The sequence below is a fragment of the Odontesthes bonariensis genome, chromosome 4 (genome assembly GCF_027942865.1).
Source record: "Odontesthes bonariensis isolate fOdoBon6 chromosome 4, fOdoBon6.hap1, whole genome shotgun sequence".
In the NCBI taxonomy this organism is placed as follows: Eukaryota; Metazoa; Chordata; class Actinopteri; order Atheriniformes; family Atherinopsidae; genus Odontesthes; species Odontesthes bonariensis.
The window spans coordinates 30032521-30053087 of NC_134509.1; the positions used below are offsets into that span (position 1 = coordinate 30032521).

Below are 20567 nucleotides of genomic sequence, written 5' to 3' on the forward strand. Positions count from 1 at the left end.
AGGCTTTCATGTGAGTGGTACGTCTGAGCCAACTAGCCGTGACCGTAAAGTGACCCAAAAATTTCAATGAGGTTTGGGATGATTAGAGAGGAGATTAGAGCTCAATGTCAGCTGTGTTGCATCAATAATACTAAAGCAGTCCGTCAGCACTGAAATAGCCAAATACAGTCGGCCAACCTTTACCCTGCTGTTGAACAGAAAACGACTCCTTTAATAGGGGAAGTTTTTTACCTACTCATTCTATTTCTTACCCTGAGTTGAGTTATCAGTTGTTGTATTTTATGTCTGCATCAACAATACTAAAAATGGAAATTTAAAGATGTATCAGATCGTGTAAACTGGCTCCATCAGTGATGTTGAAGAAGAGAATTCTGATGAGCTGAGCGGTGATGATGGGCTGTAAACTACAGCATGTTCCTGGCTCTGATACTTATTTGTTTAGGGTTTTCTTTCTATTTTTTGCCCCATTTTCACTCAGTGTTTGTTCCACATTTCATCTCTCTCTCAGTGGACCTGAGTCATGTTGAGTTTATCAGGCCTCCTTGGTCAAAGCATCCTCTGGGATCAGACGGATTTTAGCGCAGGGCTTAGGGGCTTTCTGCACCACGAGCAGGGAAATCACTGACCCACATTAGCTGTATTTACGGTGAGCATTTGGAAGCAGTGAACTGTGTGGAGACAGGAATACTCAACACAGACATTATGTGGACATCTACTGGTGGATTGCGCTCATTACACTATGTGTTGAAATTCGTCGAGCTCATTCACAAAGTTCTTCTGAAAGAAGACCATCTGAAAGATGACTGCAGGGCGGGTCTAACGCTTATGTTTTGTATGCGTGTGTGTTTTAATCACACTCATCTTTATTGCTACGGATCTTCATCAGCATCATACTCATTATTATCCCAGAATGCCTGGTACATTTTTTGTTTTGTTTTAACCAATGCATAAACTCCAAGGTGATCTGGTGAAAATAAAGTAACACATGGGTATGATCATAACCCTAAATGGTCACAGTCATACTTTTTTGGGGGGATTAAGTGAGAGGTTAATGAATTGATATAGCAACTGTCAAAGATAAATCATGGCTGTGTGTTAATGTAACCGGTATGATTATACACAGCCAAATTAAACCTTGTTACACTAAGTGTGGCACTTTAAAAAAAAAAAATTGTTGTTCTTCTGTTAGGTTTATTGGCAGTTGACGAGCCAATTTAAAGGCCACCAACTAGACTGGAGTGTGGAACAGGCGATAACTAAGGCCGACTATAATCTTTTTACCATATCAGTTTGTTTCAAAACTTAATAATGTCAGGAATGATTTTACTTGCTTTATCTGTAAAACCAGTTAGTGGAAAAAAAAAACCTGCGTACTTTCTTAACCGACTGAAGAAGGAAATTCCTTTCCGTATTATATTCCCTACAGTAAAGTAGAACATGTTCCACAATTCCTGGTTGACTACAGCGAACACATTTCCTAGTTGGATGTTTGCCTATTCTGTGTATGTATGGTTGTGACCTGTATGACATATTGTGGGCCACAGACATAAATAGAAAAGAAAGAAAGATATTTTTAAACACTATATTTATTATGATTGACAAGCAAAAACAGCAGCGGAACTACTTACATCACGCCTGCTAGAAATGTTTAGGGGGTCCGCCGTGGGTCCTTCGGGCGCCTTGGACAGCTTTTTGTCTCCCTTCATTGATTGGTCACCTCCTAGCTTCGTTCATCTGACAAGCAAAACAGTGCTAAGCCGAGAGTTGTCGTAAGAAAAGAGACACGCCGTACATTATTTCATTTTCTACACTGCCACGATGTCTGAGGAGCGATCTGAGAGATCCGATGGGAAGATTGTGAAGATGGAGGTTGACTACAGTTCAACTGTAGACCAGAGGCTCCCGGAATGTGAAAAAATGGCTAAAGTAAGCGTGCCCTAAAGAAGGCCATCGCTGGCTGAGTCATGGTGCACCGGGATCACTGAGTTAGCATACAAGCTAATAGATCTAACGTTACTAGCTTTAGCACAACCCGGGAAATTGGTTTGCCCATATATAATGAGCGTGAATCATGAATAAACATGAATGTATTTAAGTAGTCACATTTTTCTAGTGCTTTTTGTTTAGAAAAGAATATATAATATATATATATATATATATATATATATATATATATTTTTTACCTCGCTAGCATGATGGAAGTCTTTAGCATGTAGGTCCTGTAGGCAGCAGATAGCAAACTTGACCATCGGTTATTTACATTTTTCTGAAAGTGCAAGGAATTATGTTGTTTATCATTTATGAAAGTGAGCGTAACGTACTATGTGTTGGTGCGTTTTTCTTTTTCAGGATGGAAAGTTACAGGAGGCCATCGAGAGCTTGTTGTCATTGGAGAAACAAACCAGAACAGTAAGTCAAACAATTCATATGGTGGTGTACAGTATCAGTTCAGATCTTTTTTAGCTTTTGTTTAATTTTCTTTACGTCTTGAGCTCGAAAATGTAAGGACGTTGACGCTATCTGACATTTTTTTTTTTTTTTTTTTATCTGAACCTACAACGTTAATCATGGGAAACTGTAATGTGAATGATGGCAGACAGTCATAAAGAATATTTGGAGGGGTTTGAACCATCCATTTCCTCTGATCTTTGTGTGGCTCTCGTTGATTGAAACAGTTTAACCTGGCTCTTTTCCCTGTGTCACATCTCTTATTTAGCACTTGGTTGGTTTGATAACGGACTGAACAGAGGGTTTTGATTGAAGCACAGCTGTTGATGATATTGGATGGTCTTTGGAATCAGTTGTTTTTTTTTGTTTGTTTTTTACTGTTATTAAACTAATCACATATTCTATTCTCCGTAGTCTTAACTAAATCCTATCCAGTTGAGTTCAAAGGCTTTTTGGTCTGTCAAAGTTACATCATTGGAAGTTGACAATATTTTCTAAGAGGCTGCAGACTTTTTTTGGTTTTGGTAATTCCTTCGGTATTGTCAAGCTATGGTTTTTAGTGGAAGACAGTATTTGCCATAAATGAAATAGTACACATATTTATATTTCAATTCGTGGGATTTGCTTTCTGTTTCTTAGGCATCAGACATGCTGTCCACTTCCAGAATCCTTGTGGCTGTCGTCCAAATGTGTTATGAAGCCAAGGACTGGGATGCCCTGAATGAAAATATCATGTTGCTCACCAAAAGGAGGAGTCAGCTCAAACAGGTTCATATATATATATTTTTTTTTAACAAAAATGTATTTATTTTATTTGAATTCTACAATTTTTGTATAGATAGTAAAAATGTATTGTGCCCTCTGACGTATAATTCAAAAGTAGTGCAACGTATCGTGTTTCTTTTGATTAAGAGATGCAGTTTTTTTACGATTACCAGCAATGTTCATGCTTGCTTATATTTGTACTATATAAACTTTGGATTTACTTGTCAAGTGATCTTCGCTGAATCCTTTGTGCTAAATGTATAAGGCTATGAAGGAACTTGCTTAGCGTACTACCCTAACAGCTATATTCAATTTTGTTTGTCTGTTTTGATTTACTCTTTGTTGTAGGCTGTCGCCAAAATGGTGCAAGAATGTTACAAATATGTGGATGCTGTGACGGATCAGACCATCAAGCTGAGACTTATCGATACACTTCGCACCGTGACTGCTGGCAAGGTCTGGAATGTATTAGTGTAACAATATAACAACATATGGGAGACAACAGAACGTGTCATTCACCCAACAGGCATTCATAAAAAACAGTTTTATCTTTGTGTGAAATCACAGAAATGTTCCTCTTTCGTCATCGCTGTAAAACAAATGCATTTACTCGGCCGTAGCATTTGACACGTCTGTTTTTTCCCCCCCAAAAAAAGTCCCTCGCAAATGGACCAAATGTCATGATGGGAGGATCACCTTTTTTGCTCAACACGTAAGCCTCTTTTCATCGCTAATTCACCAATTGTGTCTCTCAGATCTATGTTGAGATTGAGCGGGCTCGGCTCACAAAGACCCTCGCAAATATCAAGGAGCAAAATGGAGAGGTTAAAGAGGCTGCTGCCATTCTTCAGGAGCTGCAGGTAAGATGCCGATAGCCTTTATTTGACCTGCTCAGCATGAATAAAATATGGGAAGTTGTTGTATGCCACAAAGAGGCCACATTTTTAAATGAGATACCTATTTAGATGCAATGGCTTTGGGTGTTTTTTCAAACAACTATTTGTTATGTAAAACAATATCTGAACCGTTCACAGAAGTTCAGTTACTTCCTGCATAGAAAGCTCTTGACATTTATCTACTTTTTCCGATCAGGTGGAGACGTATGGCTCCATGGAGAAAAAGGAGAAGGTGGAGTTCATCTTGGAACAGATGAGGCTTTGCATCGCTGTCAAGGATTACATTCGCACCCAAATCATCAGCAAGAAGATAAACACCAAATTCTTTCAGGAGGAGGGCACAGAGGTAAGGGCAAGAGCGTTAATAAAAGCTAACGCTCCCTCGCATTGGCGTATTAGTTATCTGGCCTGCATGTTCTCATTTGTAGAAGCTCTTCAGAAGCCGTTGCATCATTTTTATTCCATCTAAACTCTGAGTACTAACACTTTACCTTTTTTGTCTTGTGAGCAACTCAGGAGTTGAAGTTGAACTATTACAACCTGATGATCCAGGTGGACCAGCACGAGGGATCCTACCTGTCTATATGCAAACACTACAGGGCGATTTATGACACCCCCTGCATCCTGGAGGACAGCAGCAAGTGGCAGCAGGTACAGAGTTTTCCTTTCAGAGCGCAGAATATTTTTTTGGCAGTCGAAGGTTCAGTGTGACCTAGGGCTGGGCGATATGGACTAAAAGTCATATCTCGATATTTTTTAGCTAAATGGCGATACTCGATATAAATAGATATTTTTCTGTGACGTAATTGGGGTTTACCCCAAAGGATTATAGCATATTAGAATATTTTTTTCCCCAGAGGCAAACCCTTTAAAAAACAAACAGTCAATTATAAGTTTAAGCCACGTGTCAAATGTCACATAGGCACCTTTATTAATGTAAACAGAACCTTAAGTGCATCTCTTTGTGCACATTTCAAACACTTAAATAGACAGGGTATCTCTGTGCACAAATAACAAAAGAGCAAAAACAAATGAAAACAAAAAGTAACAAACCAACTTCTGTACAAGTTACAGATTTTGTGCCAGGAAAACTAACCTGTCAACACTGTCAGGTTTTAGGGATGCCCTGTGGCAAGTTGCAATGTTCCCACACCCTTTCTGAAGGGGAGCTGGTGCCTGGCACACAAAGGTACTTCTTTGCCAGGCGGCTCAATGCTGTGAAGTTAACTTCATGACTCCTCCACCATTTCAGTGGGTCAGCCTCACTCTCTACACAAACTGACAACAAGTAGCTCGAAAGCTCAGCTTCTACTGCGTCCTTCCGTGTGTGTGCAGTGCTTGTTGCAGCAGGTGTGCTGTGCTCAAAGAAGCTCGCCAGAGATTTCTTCTTTTTAGCTGTGGGTGGCACTGCCACTGCTGCCTCCCCTTGGTCTGCAGGCTCAGTCACAGCTGGCTCAGGCAGCTCAGACAAACAGCTGGCCTGATCACTGGGCAAAGACTCCATCTCTGTGATGATTGTATGCTTCAGTGCATCAAGTTTTTCACCTGAGATGTACCTAGCCTTGAAGCGGGGATCCAGTAAGGAGGCGATGTCCAACAGGTCACTGGTGGATGGGTCAGCATATTTGCTGTTGAGGTAATCAACAATGCAGGACTTGTTTGACTTGCACAGCTCAGTATCTCCCTCCTGACATATGACATGGTGACATACTCCTCTCCTGAGAGAGCGTCTGTGAAGTCTTGAAGGGGTTTCAGAGCTTTCTTGATTGCCTCCAGGACCTCTATGTCCTGCCAGGTGGGGACAAGTGGTCTGGTTTTCTTGTCAGCAGACAAGACTTTAGAAAATGCTCTTTCCTGCTCCAGGACCCTCTCAATCATCTGTAATCTTGATCCCCAGCGTGTGGCTGACTCAGTGATTAGCTGGTGACCTGGTAGACCCAGCTGTATTTGCACTTCACCCAGTTCTCTTCTCTTCTTCCAGCTGTAAGAGAAGCTGCTGACAATTCTCTTACAGAGAGAAATGGCTCGTGTGATGCTAGCATCATCCATACTGTGTCCTATGTAACACACACAATTGAAAAACACTAATTTTTAAAATCACTAATTATTTATTTATAAGTCGGGTCAAAGTTTAGTTGTAGAGCACATCTTAAAAACAGTCAACCAAACCAACCAAAGTGCTGTACAGTTATTAATTATTATCATTAATTATGAATTATTTGTGTATGATTACAGACAGTTATGGAATTTATTAGATACTATTGTCCAAAGTGTATAATGGTAAGTTCTGTTTAACCCTAACACAGAATACATAAACAAGACTTAAACACACACACAGTGTTTTACTGAGAATTTTGCCTGTCATATATTTTCTTATTTTAATCAATTAATGAAATATTGCACTCACCAATGACTAGATGAAGTCTGTGACCAAAACATTGCATCCTTGGCCATTTTGTCAGTTGCAGCGCTTTGACAACATTACTCGCGTTGTCCGTCGTCACAGCGACTAGTCCCGTTGGGTTGAGATTCGAGCTGTTTAGGGCCTACTGCAGGGCTTCGGCAATATGCTCCCCTGAGTGATCTTGCGGAAAGTAGCTGGTCTGAAGACAGACACATGTCGGTGGTCAGCACGTAGTGACACACTTTTGCAAGCCGGGCAGCAAGACTAGCTCTTAACATCCGTGTACATTTTGGGTAGCGCCTCTCTTGCGAAGTAGTTGCGACTGGGCAATTGGTATCTTGGATTCAGTGTTTTTAGCAGCTGTACAAAGCCGGTCTGCTCCACTGTTGATATGGGGACCATGTCTTCAGCGATATGGAAAGCCACGGCTTTGGTAATATCACGCCACTTGTCACTCGTTCTTTCGTAAGGTACAGCATGGGTCAATGAAACTTGCAACAGGGTTTGTTTCGGGGCAGAAGACTGGGGAGGCTTCGTGGCCTCAGTTGCAGCACGTATTTTGACACACTCCTCATACTGCACTTTATGGCGCTGTTTTAAGTGGTGGAAGAGATTTGTCGTGCTCGAGCCTTTAGTTGCAACAGGTTTTCCACATTCTTTACAGAAAACATTTTGCTGCTGGTCGTCTGCCACTTTAAATCCAAACCATCTCCAAATTATCGAGCCATTGTTCTTTCTCTTACTGACCAACTCCTCTTCGGCAGCGGGCTCTCCCTCCATGTTGTCGCTGAGTATAGGTGAGAGTGAGTGGGCGGGGGGGGGGGGGGGAGTGTACAAGTTGTGTGTGAAGGGACACAGGTAGAGGAGAAATAGGTGCTAACTTGCGGCATATGTATTGTCATTATAACTCAAAATTAACTATATCGATACAAGCGATATTGTCCCGTGTTATATCTCGTTTAGAAATATATCAATATGTATTAAAATATCGCCAAGCCCTAGTGTGACCATAACAAATGCAACCCTCTCACTGCTTTATTAAGCACCGAGAATTCAGAGATTTTCCTGGAAAGTAGCTGCAGGTGTTTTTAAAATTTTGATTCAATTAGAATTAAATGAGCCATCCAATGAAATTCCTCTGTATTATGGTTACGGTTTGTGCCTAAAAACGCAATATCGTGTTTGGAATTTCAGTGAATCTCTTTGTTTATGGTACTGAAACCTAGAGCCAAGCACAGTAATTTGTGATGAGATTTTTCACAACAACCGTGTCAGGACACACACACACACACACACACACCCATGACTTGGACATCTTTTGGTGGTAAACGCTATAGGTCTGCTTCTATTCATGTTGTTGCCTGTTCAGTGTTGCTGGAAAGAAGTAAATGCATTGATGGTTTTGTTGCAGGCCCTGAAGAGCGTGGTGCTGTATGTGATCCTCTCTCCTTATGACAACGAGCAGTCTGACCTTGTGCACAGAATCAGTGCTGACAAGAAATTGGAAGAAATCCCTAAATACAAGTAAGATATCATTTGTGTCCCATGGCTTCTTGGCTCTACATTATTACGGTGAATACAACGTCGATCTGAAAAAGGTCGGGACAGGGCCACGTTTACCACTGTGTAGCATCCCCCAGCCTGTAAACATCTGGGAACTGAGGAGACCTGCTGTCGGACCTTTGGGAGGGGAATGCTGTTCCATTCTTGTCTGATAAAGGATTCTAGCCGCTCAGCAGTCTTCTTTGACATATTTTGCGTTTCATTATGCATCAAATATTTTCAGTTTGACGTTTTGAAATGAGCGCTGGTGACAGGGTGGATTGTCTCCTCTTTAGGCCAGGGGGCGAGGCACCCATGATATCCAAAAAGCGGAATTAAAATTTGAAAATGTTCCAACCATAGAACAGCTGTCCTCCTTTCCACAGCCTTGCTTAAATGAGCTGTGGCCCAGAGAAGGTGTGGTGTTCCTGGATCTTGTTTAGTTATGGCTTCTTTTTTGTGCGAATTTGAATTGAATTTGAATTTTAACCTACATGTGTGGGTGGAACGGTGAACTGTGTTCACACACACACACACACACACACACACACACACACACAATGATTTCTGGGAGTGTTCCTGAGCGCATGCAGGGATTTCCACTGTTTTTGATGGAGTACCACCTGAGAGCCCAAAGATAACAGCCATCCAATATTCATGTTCGGCCGTCCGTGCACACAGTGATGTTCTCCAGATTCTCTGAATCTTCTGATGGTATTTTGTACTTTCGATGATGGAATATTCAAAGCGTTTGTCATTTTTTTTATGTCAAGTAACATTATTCTAAACTTTCCCCTCAATCTGTAGATGTATTTTTCTTTAGATTGCTGAACCTTTGCTTTACTTCTGAGAGACTCGACCTTTTAAGGTGCTCTTTTTATACCGACTCATGTTACTGGCCTGTTGCCTGTCAACCAAATTAAGTTGCAACAAATTCCTCCATCTGTTCCTTTTTGGTACCCCTTACCTTTGCAGCCTTTTGTTTCTCCTATCCCTTTTTGTTTTGTCATGCTTCCATGAAATTGAAGATGAGCTTTCGTTTTTCATTTAACATGTTACACAATGTAACAACTTGTCTTTTTAGGTGTTTAAAGCCAAAGAAATTATGCAAGATTGATTTACTTTTTTCTTTACAAAGAAAATGCGTTTTCTTTAAGCATACAGGATACGTAGCTCGACAGCTTTACCCTTATGTTCTGTGGCTGGTACATACACTCTTTAGAGGGAGTGGGCGCTTGGGGATTTTTCAATATCTTCTTCACATATTCACAGGGACCTTCTAAAGCAGTTCACTACCATGGAGTTGATGCGCTGGGCCTCGTTGGTGGAGGACTACAGTAAGGAGCTGAGAGAGGGCTCACCTGACAGCCCTGCAACAGATGTCTTCTCTTATTCAGAGGAGGCGGAGAAAAGATGGAAGGACCTGAAGAACAGGGTGGTGGAGCATGTAAGTCCCACACGAACGAGTACATTTAAAGTCTATTGCCGTGACTCGACAGTTCCCGATCCGAACGGCAAATTGCTAATTCCCATCAACAAATTACACAGCTCATGGTTATATTAATGAATTTATGCCTTCATCCCCAGAACATCCGAATAATGGCTAAATATTACACCAGAATCACAATGAAGAGAATGGCTGGACTGCTCGACCTCTCTATTGACGTAAGCAAATGTTTTACCAGCCAACTGAAACTCACATTAGTTTTCATGTTTGAATGTTAATTAGATGTTTAGAACTAGGGCTCACGGGAAACCACTAACAAGATGCCTGTCTGCTCAAATGCTTTGCCAGGAATCCGAGGAGTTTCTCTCCAGCCTAGTTGTAAACAAGACCATCTATGCCAAGGTCGACCGGCTCGCCGGCATCATCAACTTCCAGAGGCCCAAAGACCCCAACGACCTGCTCAACGACTGGTCGCACAAACTCAACTCTCTCATGTCTCTGGTCAACAAGACCACGCATCTCATTGCCAAGGAGGAGATGATCCACAACTTGCAGTGACACGAGAACGCAATACATTATTTTACCTTGCGAGTCCGATTCGTTTTTTTGTTCTCTGTGGGGGGGAGGGAGAAGGGAAGGTGGGGGCGGGGCTCAGTGCTTTTGAATATATGGTATATTGGCAAAATGTCACTGCAGCCCTTTTGCAGCGTCACGTATTTGAAAAAAGTTGTATGACTGTTCCCTTTTTTTTTTTTTTTTTTTTTGACAATAAATACTTGAGCACCTCCTCTTGCGTCTCTGCTTCATGCAAATGGCTGTCCAAGTGTGTTACTCGTTTTAAGGAATATTATCCAGTTTTGCACTGACTGCTGCATGAAAACTTAAACTGATGGCTTACAACTCTTTTCACTGTATACTGTACTTAAACATTAAACCCCCTGACGTTTGGATAAACACCTGTGTCATGCCGTTAATGGTGGAACGTAGGAGCACTTCGGCGTAGACGATTTATTGACATATCTTCTACTTGTTGGCGTCGGGTAGCAATCATCGATACTGAACGAATGCCTCAAATCTCATGCATGAATCCAACAAATGACAGCAACTACCATTAACTAATTGCATTTGGAGAAAAGCAGAAATGGACTTGCAGCACAGCACTGAATGTAATGCACACAATAAGGTGTCAAACTGGTCCATGAAAGAGCCGGTGTGGCTGCAGGTTTTTGTTCCAACCCTGCGACAGCACAGCTGACTTGTTTCCTTCAATCATCTGAACTGTCTGCACTAAAGGTCTTAACCAGTTCAGTAGATTGAAGGAAACAAGTCAGCTGTCCTGCTGCAGGGTTGGAACAAAAACCTGCAGCCACACCGGCCCTTTCATGGATCAGTTTGACACCGCTGCAATAAAAGAACATTTCGATGTGGGTATACTCTATAATGAACAACCCTGCGTTTATCCTGTGCTGCACCACTGCATGCCACATAAATTTCAATTTCAATGGATAATTTATCAATTTTTCCTTTGTTTCTAAAAACAAAACAACATGACTGGGCAGATCCTTGAACTGTGAGTTTTTTTTTTCTCACTCTGATTCAAGTTGCCCATTTGAAAGGATGGTTGTACTCGTATTTAAATTCAATCTGCATTCTGGATGATCGAATTACCTTGTAATTACTGGGGAATGATAACGTCTCTGTTTAAAGGAGTGTTATGAGGTATGGATTTGTTTGCTACATGCAATGGCCTATTTAGTTTGAGGTCAGCTGTCCTTTGTGGTATGTCACCTCTATTTTTCCTTTCATTCTCTTCAGTAAAGTTCATGTTTTGAAAAAAAGGATTGGGAGCAAAGAAATTTGCTTTTGATACTCTTTTTGGCTTTATTTTTCAGCTGAGAACATGTTTACCTCCATTAGATATGCCAGTGCTTTTCGAATTATGGCCAATCAACATATCTGATGTGGTCAAGAAGTCAACTTGAAATGTTGCTCGTTTGTCTGGCTTATGGAGGACATACCCGTTTCACTAAGAATTCCCATTTCATCTATTTTTCTTTTCTAGAGTTTTCCAATGTTGTGGTTGTGAGGCAATTTAACAACCAGTTTAAATCCCTGTGGATGAGGGTGTTTCTAATGACTTATAGTTGAATAGTTTAACCCAGCAAAAGCACAATTTACAGTAAAATAGAATGACATTTAATTGAAATTAGATGAAAAAGATATATTTATCCCAAAGGGAAATCGATAACATTGTTTTTTTCTTTTCTTTTTGAGCTATTGAATATAGAACAGATTTAGCATTGCTTAACATTTATTCCATCTTTAAATTTATGGATTATGTTAACATACGCATTCTCACATACTTACCCTCTCACTGATAGATAACAGTGGATCATTTTAACTGATAAATAAATATAAAAAATCTTTTGATCAATTTGGTCCTTTTGAAAAAAAAAAAAGAATGACAATGAACGCTGTGCATGTGCTGTATTTCAATATTTGAGTATTTCCGTTACACACAACATTTTCTTTTCTTTTTTGGAAATATTGCACTTTTATACTCCACTTCATGTGCTCAACAGCTTTAATATTGAGGTACTGATATGAGGAAAATTGTACACTGAGGATAGTAAAACAAGCTTGGAGTTAAAACACTCTGCTCCTTATAGTAGGCCTATCCTAGTAGTTTCCAAACATTTTGGCTTCTGACGTGTTACAGAAGCCAAAATGTTTTGTACTTTGGGTCAGATTGTACATGTTAAGAAGTTCCACTAAGTAGTGATTTTCCCCTTTAATGTCCTCACATGATTTTATGATAAGATTTTATCATCATCAAATTTTACAACCAAAATCAAAGTTTGAATGATAATCACGCTATTTAAAGGTAGATTTGTGAACCAGAACTCTTTCCTACCATCATTCTTTTTTTAAAATCGTTTGATGTCATTAAATATGAAATAATGTAGCTTGTTGTTGCTAATATCGATGTGCTTTTACTCAAGTGAGTATATTTCCCATGCATAACTTGTAATGCAGTTTAAAAAATACTGCTGCATTTGCATTTTTTTTTTTTTTTTTTACATAAGCAAAGAGTGTAAATACTCCCACTTACTGATTATCAAAGTGACATACTTGCCAGTAATGCACTCTCAGACAAACGCCTTTTGACATGAGAGAGCCATCATAGGCCACATAAACACAGGCAGACTCACGCTCACGCACACGCACGCACACACGCAGCAGTCCTCTCAACCTTCAGATCAGTACATCCCACTATGCTTTGCGATGGTCTGACAAGTGGATCCAAGATGGCGTAGAAAGTAAAGCTAGGTAAGTGTTGACTTCCCATTTTCAGCCCTTTCAGTTGTCTTTTGCATCGCAAAGCCACCGACACGAATCCCCTCCATAAATCACTAGGATAATGACGAATGCTTTGAGTTCATGCACGGATAACAACAGGATGTCATTTGGGTTATATACGCCTGAACACCGTGGCAAAATTTCAGGCCCGAACCCGTTTTGTTTCGGCGAACCCTGCTAGCTAGCCTGCTAACGTTAACAAACCAGCCAGCTATTCTTGTAGTGAGCTTGCCAGTTTGGTGCCAAGAAAGGCCGTGTTTTGGCTGGTGAGCTAACTGCTAGCTACGCACACTCCGTTTAGTAGCAACATTTTCTAACCAGTGCAAACAAGAAACGATAAGTTAACCAACACTGTGGGGACATTTTTCAGGGCTTTGTAACGCTGCCGTCATCGCTCTGATTTGCAGCAGTCATGACAAGTTTGCAAGACAAACAACAGCTACAACTATCCACTGAAAGACGAAACATGTCACCCCAAATGTTTGTGTTTATGGTTAAGCGTTATTTCTAAACGCTTAATAATTGAGTTAAGCTAAATCTGGATGTTTTATGTTCGTGTTTTCTAAACGTTGTCGCTAACGATGCTGTCAAACCAAGTAACGTTATGGCAGAGTGAGAGAAGTCGGTGTTCTTCAATAACAGTCATTAGGGATAAAGTGACCTTTCTTTTTTTACACTGCTTCACTTTACTGTAGACTAATCCGTGGTCGCCAAAAATGAAGGAAGGTGTCCACCCACTGTATCCCGCCAAACTACTTGTTGTCGCCTATGTAAAGTAGGAGACTTGGAAACTTGGATATTAGACAACGGATGTACATACAGTGGTGAATGTGACACAACACTTTTTCAAGTAGCCCTTCTAAGTACAAGCGGGTGCTGTGCTAATATCTGATAATCAGACCTACGTTTGGTTTAGCTTGGATCCCGTTTTCTACTTGGCTGCAACAAACCACTGCTTATTCCAGCAACTTTCAGCCCTCATTTTGGTTTCTGCACTTTTTGCTGCCTAGTTTTTGCTGATTCCCTTAAATGCAGTTAAATCATCAGCGCAGCATGTTCCACCATAGCTGTTTCGTAATGACATGTTTCAGATATCTATTTGAGATTCATTAAATACAGCAAAAACACTTATCATTATGCATTTTGACTTGACTTGAAATTCTGCAGTAATCTGGGGTTAAGTACACAGAAATAGTCAGACATTTGAACATGAAGGGCTTGCTATTTTAGGGGTGAACACAGCAGCACTGGACGCTACGCCAACATAAATGTCCTATAATCTAAGTCACACAAAACTTGATGCATCTCAGCTGTAAGATTAGTAAAATGCCAGTTTATTTGAATTATAATACAGTTTGAGCACTATATGTTTTTAAATAGTTTTACCTGGATGCCATTACCTTGGTGATACCCCTCCACTTGCAAATGAAGGTCCCTGGAGGGGCCATGATGATACACGCTATCAAGTGCATCCAATAAGTTGCGTACTGCTGTTTACGCTCTCAAATGTTATTTAAATGATGGTACACACACTGAGTATGTAGTGAATAGTGTGGAATTTCAGATGCAGCTTAGGTGTGTTGTTACAGAATGGCTGGTGCGGCATGATTGGCCAGTTGTCTCATCAACATGGTGTACAAGGATAGATTGTAAGTATAACCCAATCATAAATTGTTCCTGAGCTGAATGATGTAAGTTTTAGGGGAAGTGAAGTCATCCCCGCCTCAGTTCTAACTTTGTGTAAACGCAGATATGGACATCTTCAGACGTGTCATAATCTCAGAGGAAGCAGGAAAGAGAGATAGCTACTCAGGGCAAGCACCTTGAGATGTTCAGGAGAACCTGTGGACAGTTTGGGGATTGTTTACATTTTAATAGGTGGCTGGTTGCAAAATGGCCGTGAGAATTCTGAGGCGGATGTGGTGGTCATCTGCGTTCTCACACGCCACCACCCTCTAACGTGTCTCGATCATTTGAGACCTGCATCGCAGGTGTAAAATGAGCTTTTGTTTAATGTTCTTTGGGGTCTCGTAGAAATGGTTGGGCTTTTTTCAGCTACGTAGAATGTTAAGAGAAAATAAAAAATTGTGCAAATGTTCCACATTATTTTACTTTACGCCCAACAAAATGGTAACTTTTCACATGCCTGATTGTCAATACTGATTGGTTTTAGTCATTTATTCTCCTTTTGATGTAACAAAAAAAAAAAGGTATTCCAGCCCTTCATCACACATACATTGTATTTAATTATTTTATGTAGAGCAAAACAAAATATAAGCACATCTTGTTAGTTTCAGGACTCTCCAGATAAATATTGGCCACAGCCATCTATTTGCCGATAGGCCATTGCGGTCAACAAGCAGAATATCAGCCAGTCTAACGACTGTTGTTCTGTGTATCTGACAATAAAAGACTTGACTTGACTTGATATATTTGTGCATTCCTATCTAAAACCTATGATCAAGGGTCCATATCGATCAGCCATATCATTAAAACCACTGACGGGTAACATGAGCAACGCACCTGCGTCCTGTCTTTCACATTGATATGACGTTAGACACTTACCAACTCTAAGATCATGGGAACATCACACCCTTAGAGTAACAACCTTCCCCCGGTGGGACAGAAGTGGGTCCCAGCTTAAACTGCACAGGAGAGACTCAAAGAACTCTGCAAGGAATCTGAGGAGTTCACCTGGCCTCCTAACTCTAACAATTCTACGGTGTCTACGCGCAGCAAGCCCAACCCACAGTGACCCCACCCGTTACCCCACAGGGCCCACTCCAGGATGCCTTCAGATGTCCTTTGACCACACCCTTGCTGGTCGTCGCTCTTTTGGCAGCATAATGAAAAACCTGCTCGATATTAAGCCGACAAAGCAACTTTACATTAAGTTGAGAATTCGTCCGTGCATCATGATCCTGACTTCCAAGAGACGAGAGCTGACAGAAGCAGAAACTGTGTCGGTGGAACTCAAGCTGCTGCTACAGGCAAAGTTCCTTAATGCCGATTATTGAAGAAATAACTGAAACGCCTTCTGAAAGATTAACATAGCCTTGTTTCTACCTTTTTTTGTATGGTAGTTAATGACTAGCTTTTGCAAATATATTACAAAGTCACTGGGCCATAGGCTCTTGTTTAAATGTTCATTTTCAGCCAGCCATTACCAAAAGCTGTGTTCCAGGGTGTGGTGAGTGCTTGAATGGAAATTTACATCGGCTAGTTTCTGTGCAATTCAGTTTTTTCTTGTCTTCTCTTTTTCTTTTCAGCCGACCACCTTTACACATAATGATGATAATAAGTCTGTCGGGTGCCAATTTTTGTAATAAAGCAGCTTTATCAAGCATTTGAGGCTAGGCTGTTCTCCAACAGGTCATGGCGTACCCTCCTATTTTCATCCGTGCTGTTTATTGAGAAAAAAGGCCACACTGCTTCATGTAATCGCTAACTGATGTTTAAATTCACATGCGCGTTCACTTTATTGCATTTTGCTGACAAGTTGTTAATTTATTGTTGCTCAGGGATTTCTTTTATTCTTTACACACAGATTTTGCTATATTGCTGAAAATCCTTCATTATTCCATCTTTGCATCATGATGCTGACCAAACAAAGGGAGCGTAACACCGTATCACTGGAAAATCAGAGAAGTAACAAAACCCTCTGTCTAAAGCACCTTTCACAATCATGTAGCTTTGATTCTGTGATGACCTCTGCTGCCTGGTGAGAAGTGCATCAAAAGGTGGAACAGTGTGGACGTTGTACTGTAAACTAAGTCTAGCATTGAACAAAGTTAACAAATAGCCAAGCTAAGTAAATGGGGAAGGGAAAAGCATGCAGACTAAGATGGTGATCTGAATAATCTCCCTTTTTGGTTAAGAAGTGGCGTCTTATCAGCCTTCATCATCCTGCTTCCTATGAGAGTGAAGCATATGAGGCTGTTTGACTTTCATATGAAAGGTTGAACACAGATTTCTGCTGCTACGTTTGATCTACATCACAAGTTTAAAGCAAAATAATCAATAATACGCTTTTATACCCACAGAGGCCATGTTCACACGTATTTATTTTAGGCATCAAAAGTCTTGCTTTTCCTTCACTTTAAATGAGGTGACATGTCGTTTGGCTAAGTTGAATTCCGGGTCTGTGGTATCGTTCTGCTAGTCCAGCTCGCAGTGGAAAGGTGAGAGTAGTTTTACTTTTTCAAGTGGCAACGGAGGCCCCACCCAATCAAATTTTCTGACTAATCTTACATCTGATCTCATGACTGAGATCCAAATTATTGTCTGAAGTAAAACATAGAAAACCTTAACGGATTATGTAACGTTTCAGCACCTTTGGTAGTGGTATGTACGTGTTGGCAGCTGGACAACAGTTTGCTCCTGTTAACACGGGCAGTGGGGTTATCCAGTTTTGTTGCTGTAGTGTTTTATGTAAAAAGTTCTGTTGCAAGTTACCAGCTAACCCCAGCCTGTCTGCTCTCGTGTATCCCCGCTTTTGGGTTGGAGTTTGATGCCATTCAGGTCTCCACTGAGGCTCACATCTCGATAGACTCCAGCTCCACCATCATTTACTGCAGCCAGTGACCTTAGTCCTTGTTCTTCTCTCAGGAAAATACGTTCAGGCTGGAGGGCCACTCCAGTCAAAACTTGGAATAGGTAGACAACAAGTTCATGTGTCGCTGTGCCAAGCCCATTAAGGCTGCAGAGCAGAACAAGGATGCCATAAAGTCTGTCCGAAATGAGATAGCTAACTATCAACAGCTGCAGTCCAAGATGGAGCCAGTCTGCTGGACCAGAGACAAACTGAATACATTGTGCTGTTATTTAGTCGTCTTATAGCACTTAGTAGTTAAACGGTTTGCTGGGGCTTGGCAATATGGTCAAAAAACATTATACATCAGAATTTGCTGGCAGACTGGTGATACATGGTATATATCTTGTTTCTTATAAATATTTGCTATTATAATATTGACAGTAGTACCATAGAAACACCAAGTATTTGCATTCTACCTACTGTCAACATCTCTGAGCAGCTAACAACTATTTACTTCTCTTGCACTATCTCTGCTCTCATACAATTTGATTTGGATACAGTCATATTTACATTTTGTTTCTGTTGTCTGGGAGAACAATGAGTCAGAAATACTGTTGTAACTGAAATATCACCCACCCAGACTGCACATAAACCAGCAGACGCTAATTTTACAAATCCAGCACTGGCAGATAAAATCGCCTGCGAGCACATCTGTTTAGATTTGGTGACGAATAAACCGTCTCTGGGAAGGTTAATTCTTATCCGTGGGTCACAGTCGGGCTGCTGCTCTGCAGGGGAGAAGATGGAAAAGTCAATACTCATTTTCACTTGGCTGTTCTGTTGACACTCTTCAAGGAAATTTGGCCACTGTTTTTCCCAACACGTGGCTACATTTAATGCCAGTTGATTTATTTAATCGATAATACATTATTTAATTAAGCGGACTAAGTTGACAGCAGTGAGGAGTGGCTGTAAGTCGGTCTTATTGCTGACGAACACGGAGGAAAAGGGGACGGTCTGTCTGTACTTCTGCTCAGTCGAGGTGCAATCAACAAGCTTGTGTGGCTGTTTGGAGAGAAAAGTGATGGACAGAGGTAAAAATAACATCTCAGAGATGTAAAGTGGTGGTATTCGTCCGTTGCATGCTGCACATCATCAGGCATAACGACAAGCTAGAATTCCATCAGTGTAAAAATAAGATTTGTGTTCTTGTCAACCTGTAAAATATCAGCTACTGACACATCCCAATTATTGAAGTGCTCTTTGGAACATTGAAAGCTTTAAAACACGACCTCTTTGAGCGTCTGTTTAAATGCTACAGGTTTACAGAGTTTATCTGACTTCATGGACATATTTTAATCTTCACTGTCATTATGTAATAGCCACTTATCAGTAATTAGGTCGTGAAGGCAGCAGTCTAAACAAATGTGCAAACATCCAGATCCCAGTGTCCTTCAGCTTCTTTGGAATATCTTCTGGCATCGCCATGACAAAGGGAATATTTAGTCAAGTGAACAAGTATTTGGACAATGACGTGCTTTTCAGAATTTGGTTTTGTAGACTTAGAATGAAGATGCAATTGAAGTGAAGACTTTATACTCTCCGGGTTTACCAGATCTCTGGCATTTTTGGTGCGGTTTGAATTCCTGCATAGCAAAATCCAAATATGTACCTCCTGTGTGGATTCTCCAACTTTACAAACCGCAGCAGTGAGAAGTTGTGTTCTTCAGTCAGGACAGTAATTTAAGTTATTGACTGGGAAGCATGGAGTTTGTTAACATTAGGAGGGAAAAGGTCATTGTGTTGTGTGAAATCAGCGACATACAAATGGTTGCATGTTGGAAGGTTAATGTCAGACAGACACCGGAACTAAAGCACCAGCACATAATGTCAGAAAACCACCTATTTAAAACAGCACAGTCATTTTAACTATTTCTAGTCATATATGTGATGAATGCTAATAATTGGACAGAAAAAACCCTCAGACACACTAAACTGATCTTAATCTTAATTTTAATTCCTTTCTTTAAAACAAAACCACACGTTGGCTTTTCTTTAAAAGTTATGAAAACATTTATCAGCAATGCACTTAAGGTGCAAAAAATCTGTATGTATTTAAAAGAAAGGGCTGACATATCGGTGTCAGTACCCACTGTATGAACTGTGCACATGCTTTTATTTACATGAGTCTTCTATACTTTGCTCTCCTGACCGTTAATTCCCAGGAGTTCAGTGAGTGACAGCTTTTCTTTTGCTGTGTGATCGGCTGCATTCAATTTTTATAAAATTAAACCGACATTTGCCTATTTCACTGTCCTTTCTGCCTCCTGTGTAGGCTGATCAGTAGATTCCTGCCTCCAAAATACTACGGGGTGCAGTTCCATCAGTGCATCTGGCCCCGAATAGTGTGATAGTATTTTACGAGCAACTCGCATCTGAGCACAGTGGCGAGTATAAAAGTTACAAATTTCAGTAAAACTGTCTCCAAAACTGTTCAAAAAAAGGAAGAAATAGCCTCAGTCTGGTGTTTTGATTAGACGGCTACTTTGGTGACATTAGAAATTTAGGCATATCATGTTTTTTCTTGTGGGTTGGGAGCCCCCCCTCCTTTTTTTATTTTAACCTAACCCTCTTTTTGAAAGGATGCTCGGCTCATTCTACCTGCTGTTTTTTTTTTTTTTTTCTCCTCTTGTACTTACAGACGTTTTGTCTCTAAGTCATGGCAGACAGGAGAGCGGAGAAGTCATGTGAAGAAGCCAGCAGATCGTTAGCCAGGCGGGAGTACGAGGCGGCAGTCACCCACAGCACAGATGCCCTGGTGGTCCTTGGGCCCCAAACCCCAACCTCCAGTGCCCCTGTCCCGTTGAGCCCTCCATCCGTTGTTGCAGCCGGACCCCTCCGTAGCCGAGCCCTGCTTTATCGAATTGCTGCCTTCCTACAACTGGTGAGGACACCAGCTGTTTTAAGCCTTGCTGACATAGTTGCTATCCCTTAATGAAAGCAGAAGCTGATCATTGTTCAGCCAGTCCAGTTTTGTACCTCAGTGCTACTACACGAGGAGGAGATTAAATATGACTTTAAGAAACGCCATTTCTTAGTTTTTCCACGTGGTTTTGTTATTCACTCGAATTGAAGACGTTACATTAGCTCTGAGATTATGGACAATATGAA

At 40.8% G+C, this 20567-nt stretch overlaps 2 protein-coding genes across 3 annotated transcripts in view; both read left to right on the plus strand.

The window, feature by feature from the left end:
- The first annotated feature begins 1705 nt into the window (after positions 1–1705).
- On the plus strand, positions 1706–10290 carry psmd12 (proteasome 26S subunit, non-ATPase 12). Its single transcript, XM_075463883.1, has 11 exons — positions 1706–1926; positions 2350–2409; positions 3088–3216; positions 3562–3669; positions 3969–4073; positions 4306–4455; positions 4626–4760; positions 7925–8037; positions 9328–9502; positions 9643–9720; positions 9851–10290. Exons 1-11 carry the CDS (start codon positions 1819–1821, stop codon positions 10058–10060), a joined length of 1371 nt encoding a protein of 456 aa, XP_075319998.1. The 5' UTR covers positions 1706–1818; the 3' UTR covers positions 10061–10290.
- Positions 10291–12755: 2465 nt separating this feature from the next.
- helz (helicase with zinc finger) overlaps positions 12756–20567 on the plus strand; it is a 62562-nt gene continuing 54750 nt past the window's right edge. The window contains exons 1-2 of one of the 2 annotated variants that reach the window (XM_075463885.1): positions 12756–12832; positions 20114–20340. In XM_075463885.1, coding sequence (XP_075320000.1) covers positions 20116–20340 — 225 coding nt within the window. In that variant the 5' untranslated portion in view covers positions 12756–12832; positions 20114–20115. Of the gene's footprint in view, positions 12833–20097; positions 20341–20567 lie in introns of both variants that reach the window. The other variant, XM_075463884.1, reaches the window with a different exon arrangement.

What these genes read in the sequence shown, in the direction of transcription:
- psmd12 (XM_075463883.1), top strand. Translation starts at nt 1,819, where the DNA reads ATGTCTGAGGAGCGATCTGAGAGATCCGATGGGAAGATTGTGAAGATG. An exon ending in GGAGGAGTCAGCTCAAACAG is followed by an intron (nt 3,217 to 3,561) that starts GTTCATATATAT and finishes TCTTTGTTGTAG; the next exon opens with GCTGTCGCCAAAATGGTGCA. An exon ending in ACAGCAGCAAGTGGCAGCAG is followed by an intron (nt 4,761 to 7,924) that starts GTACAGAGTTTT and finishes GTTTTGTTGCAG; the next exon opens with GCCCTGAAGAGCGTGGTGCT.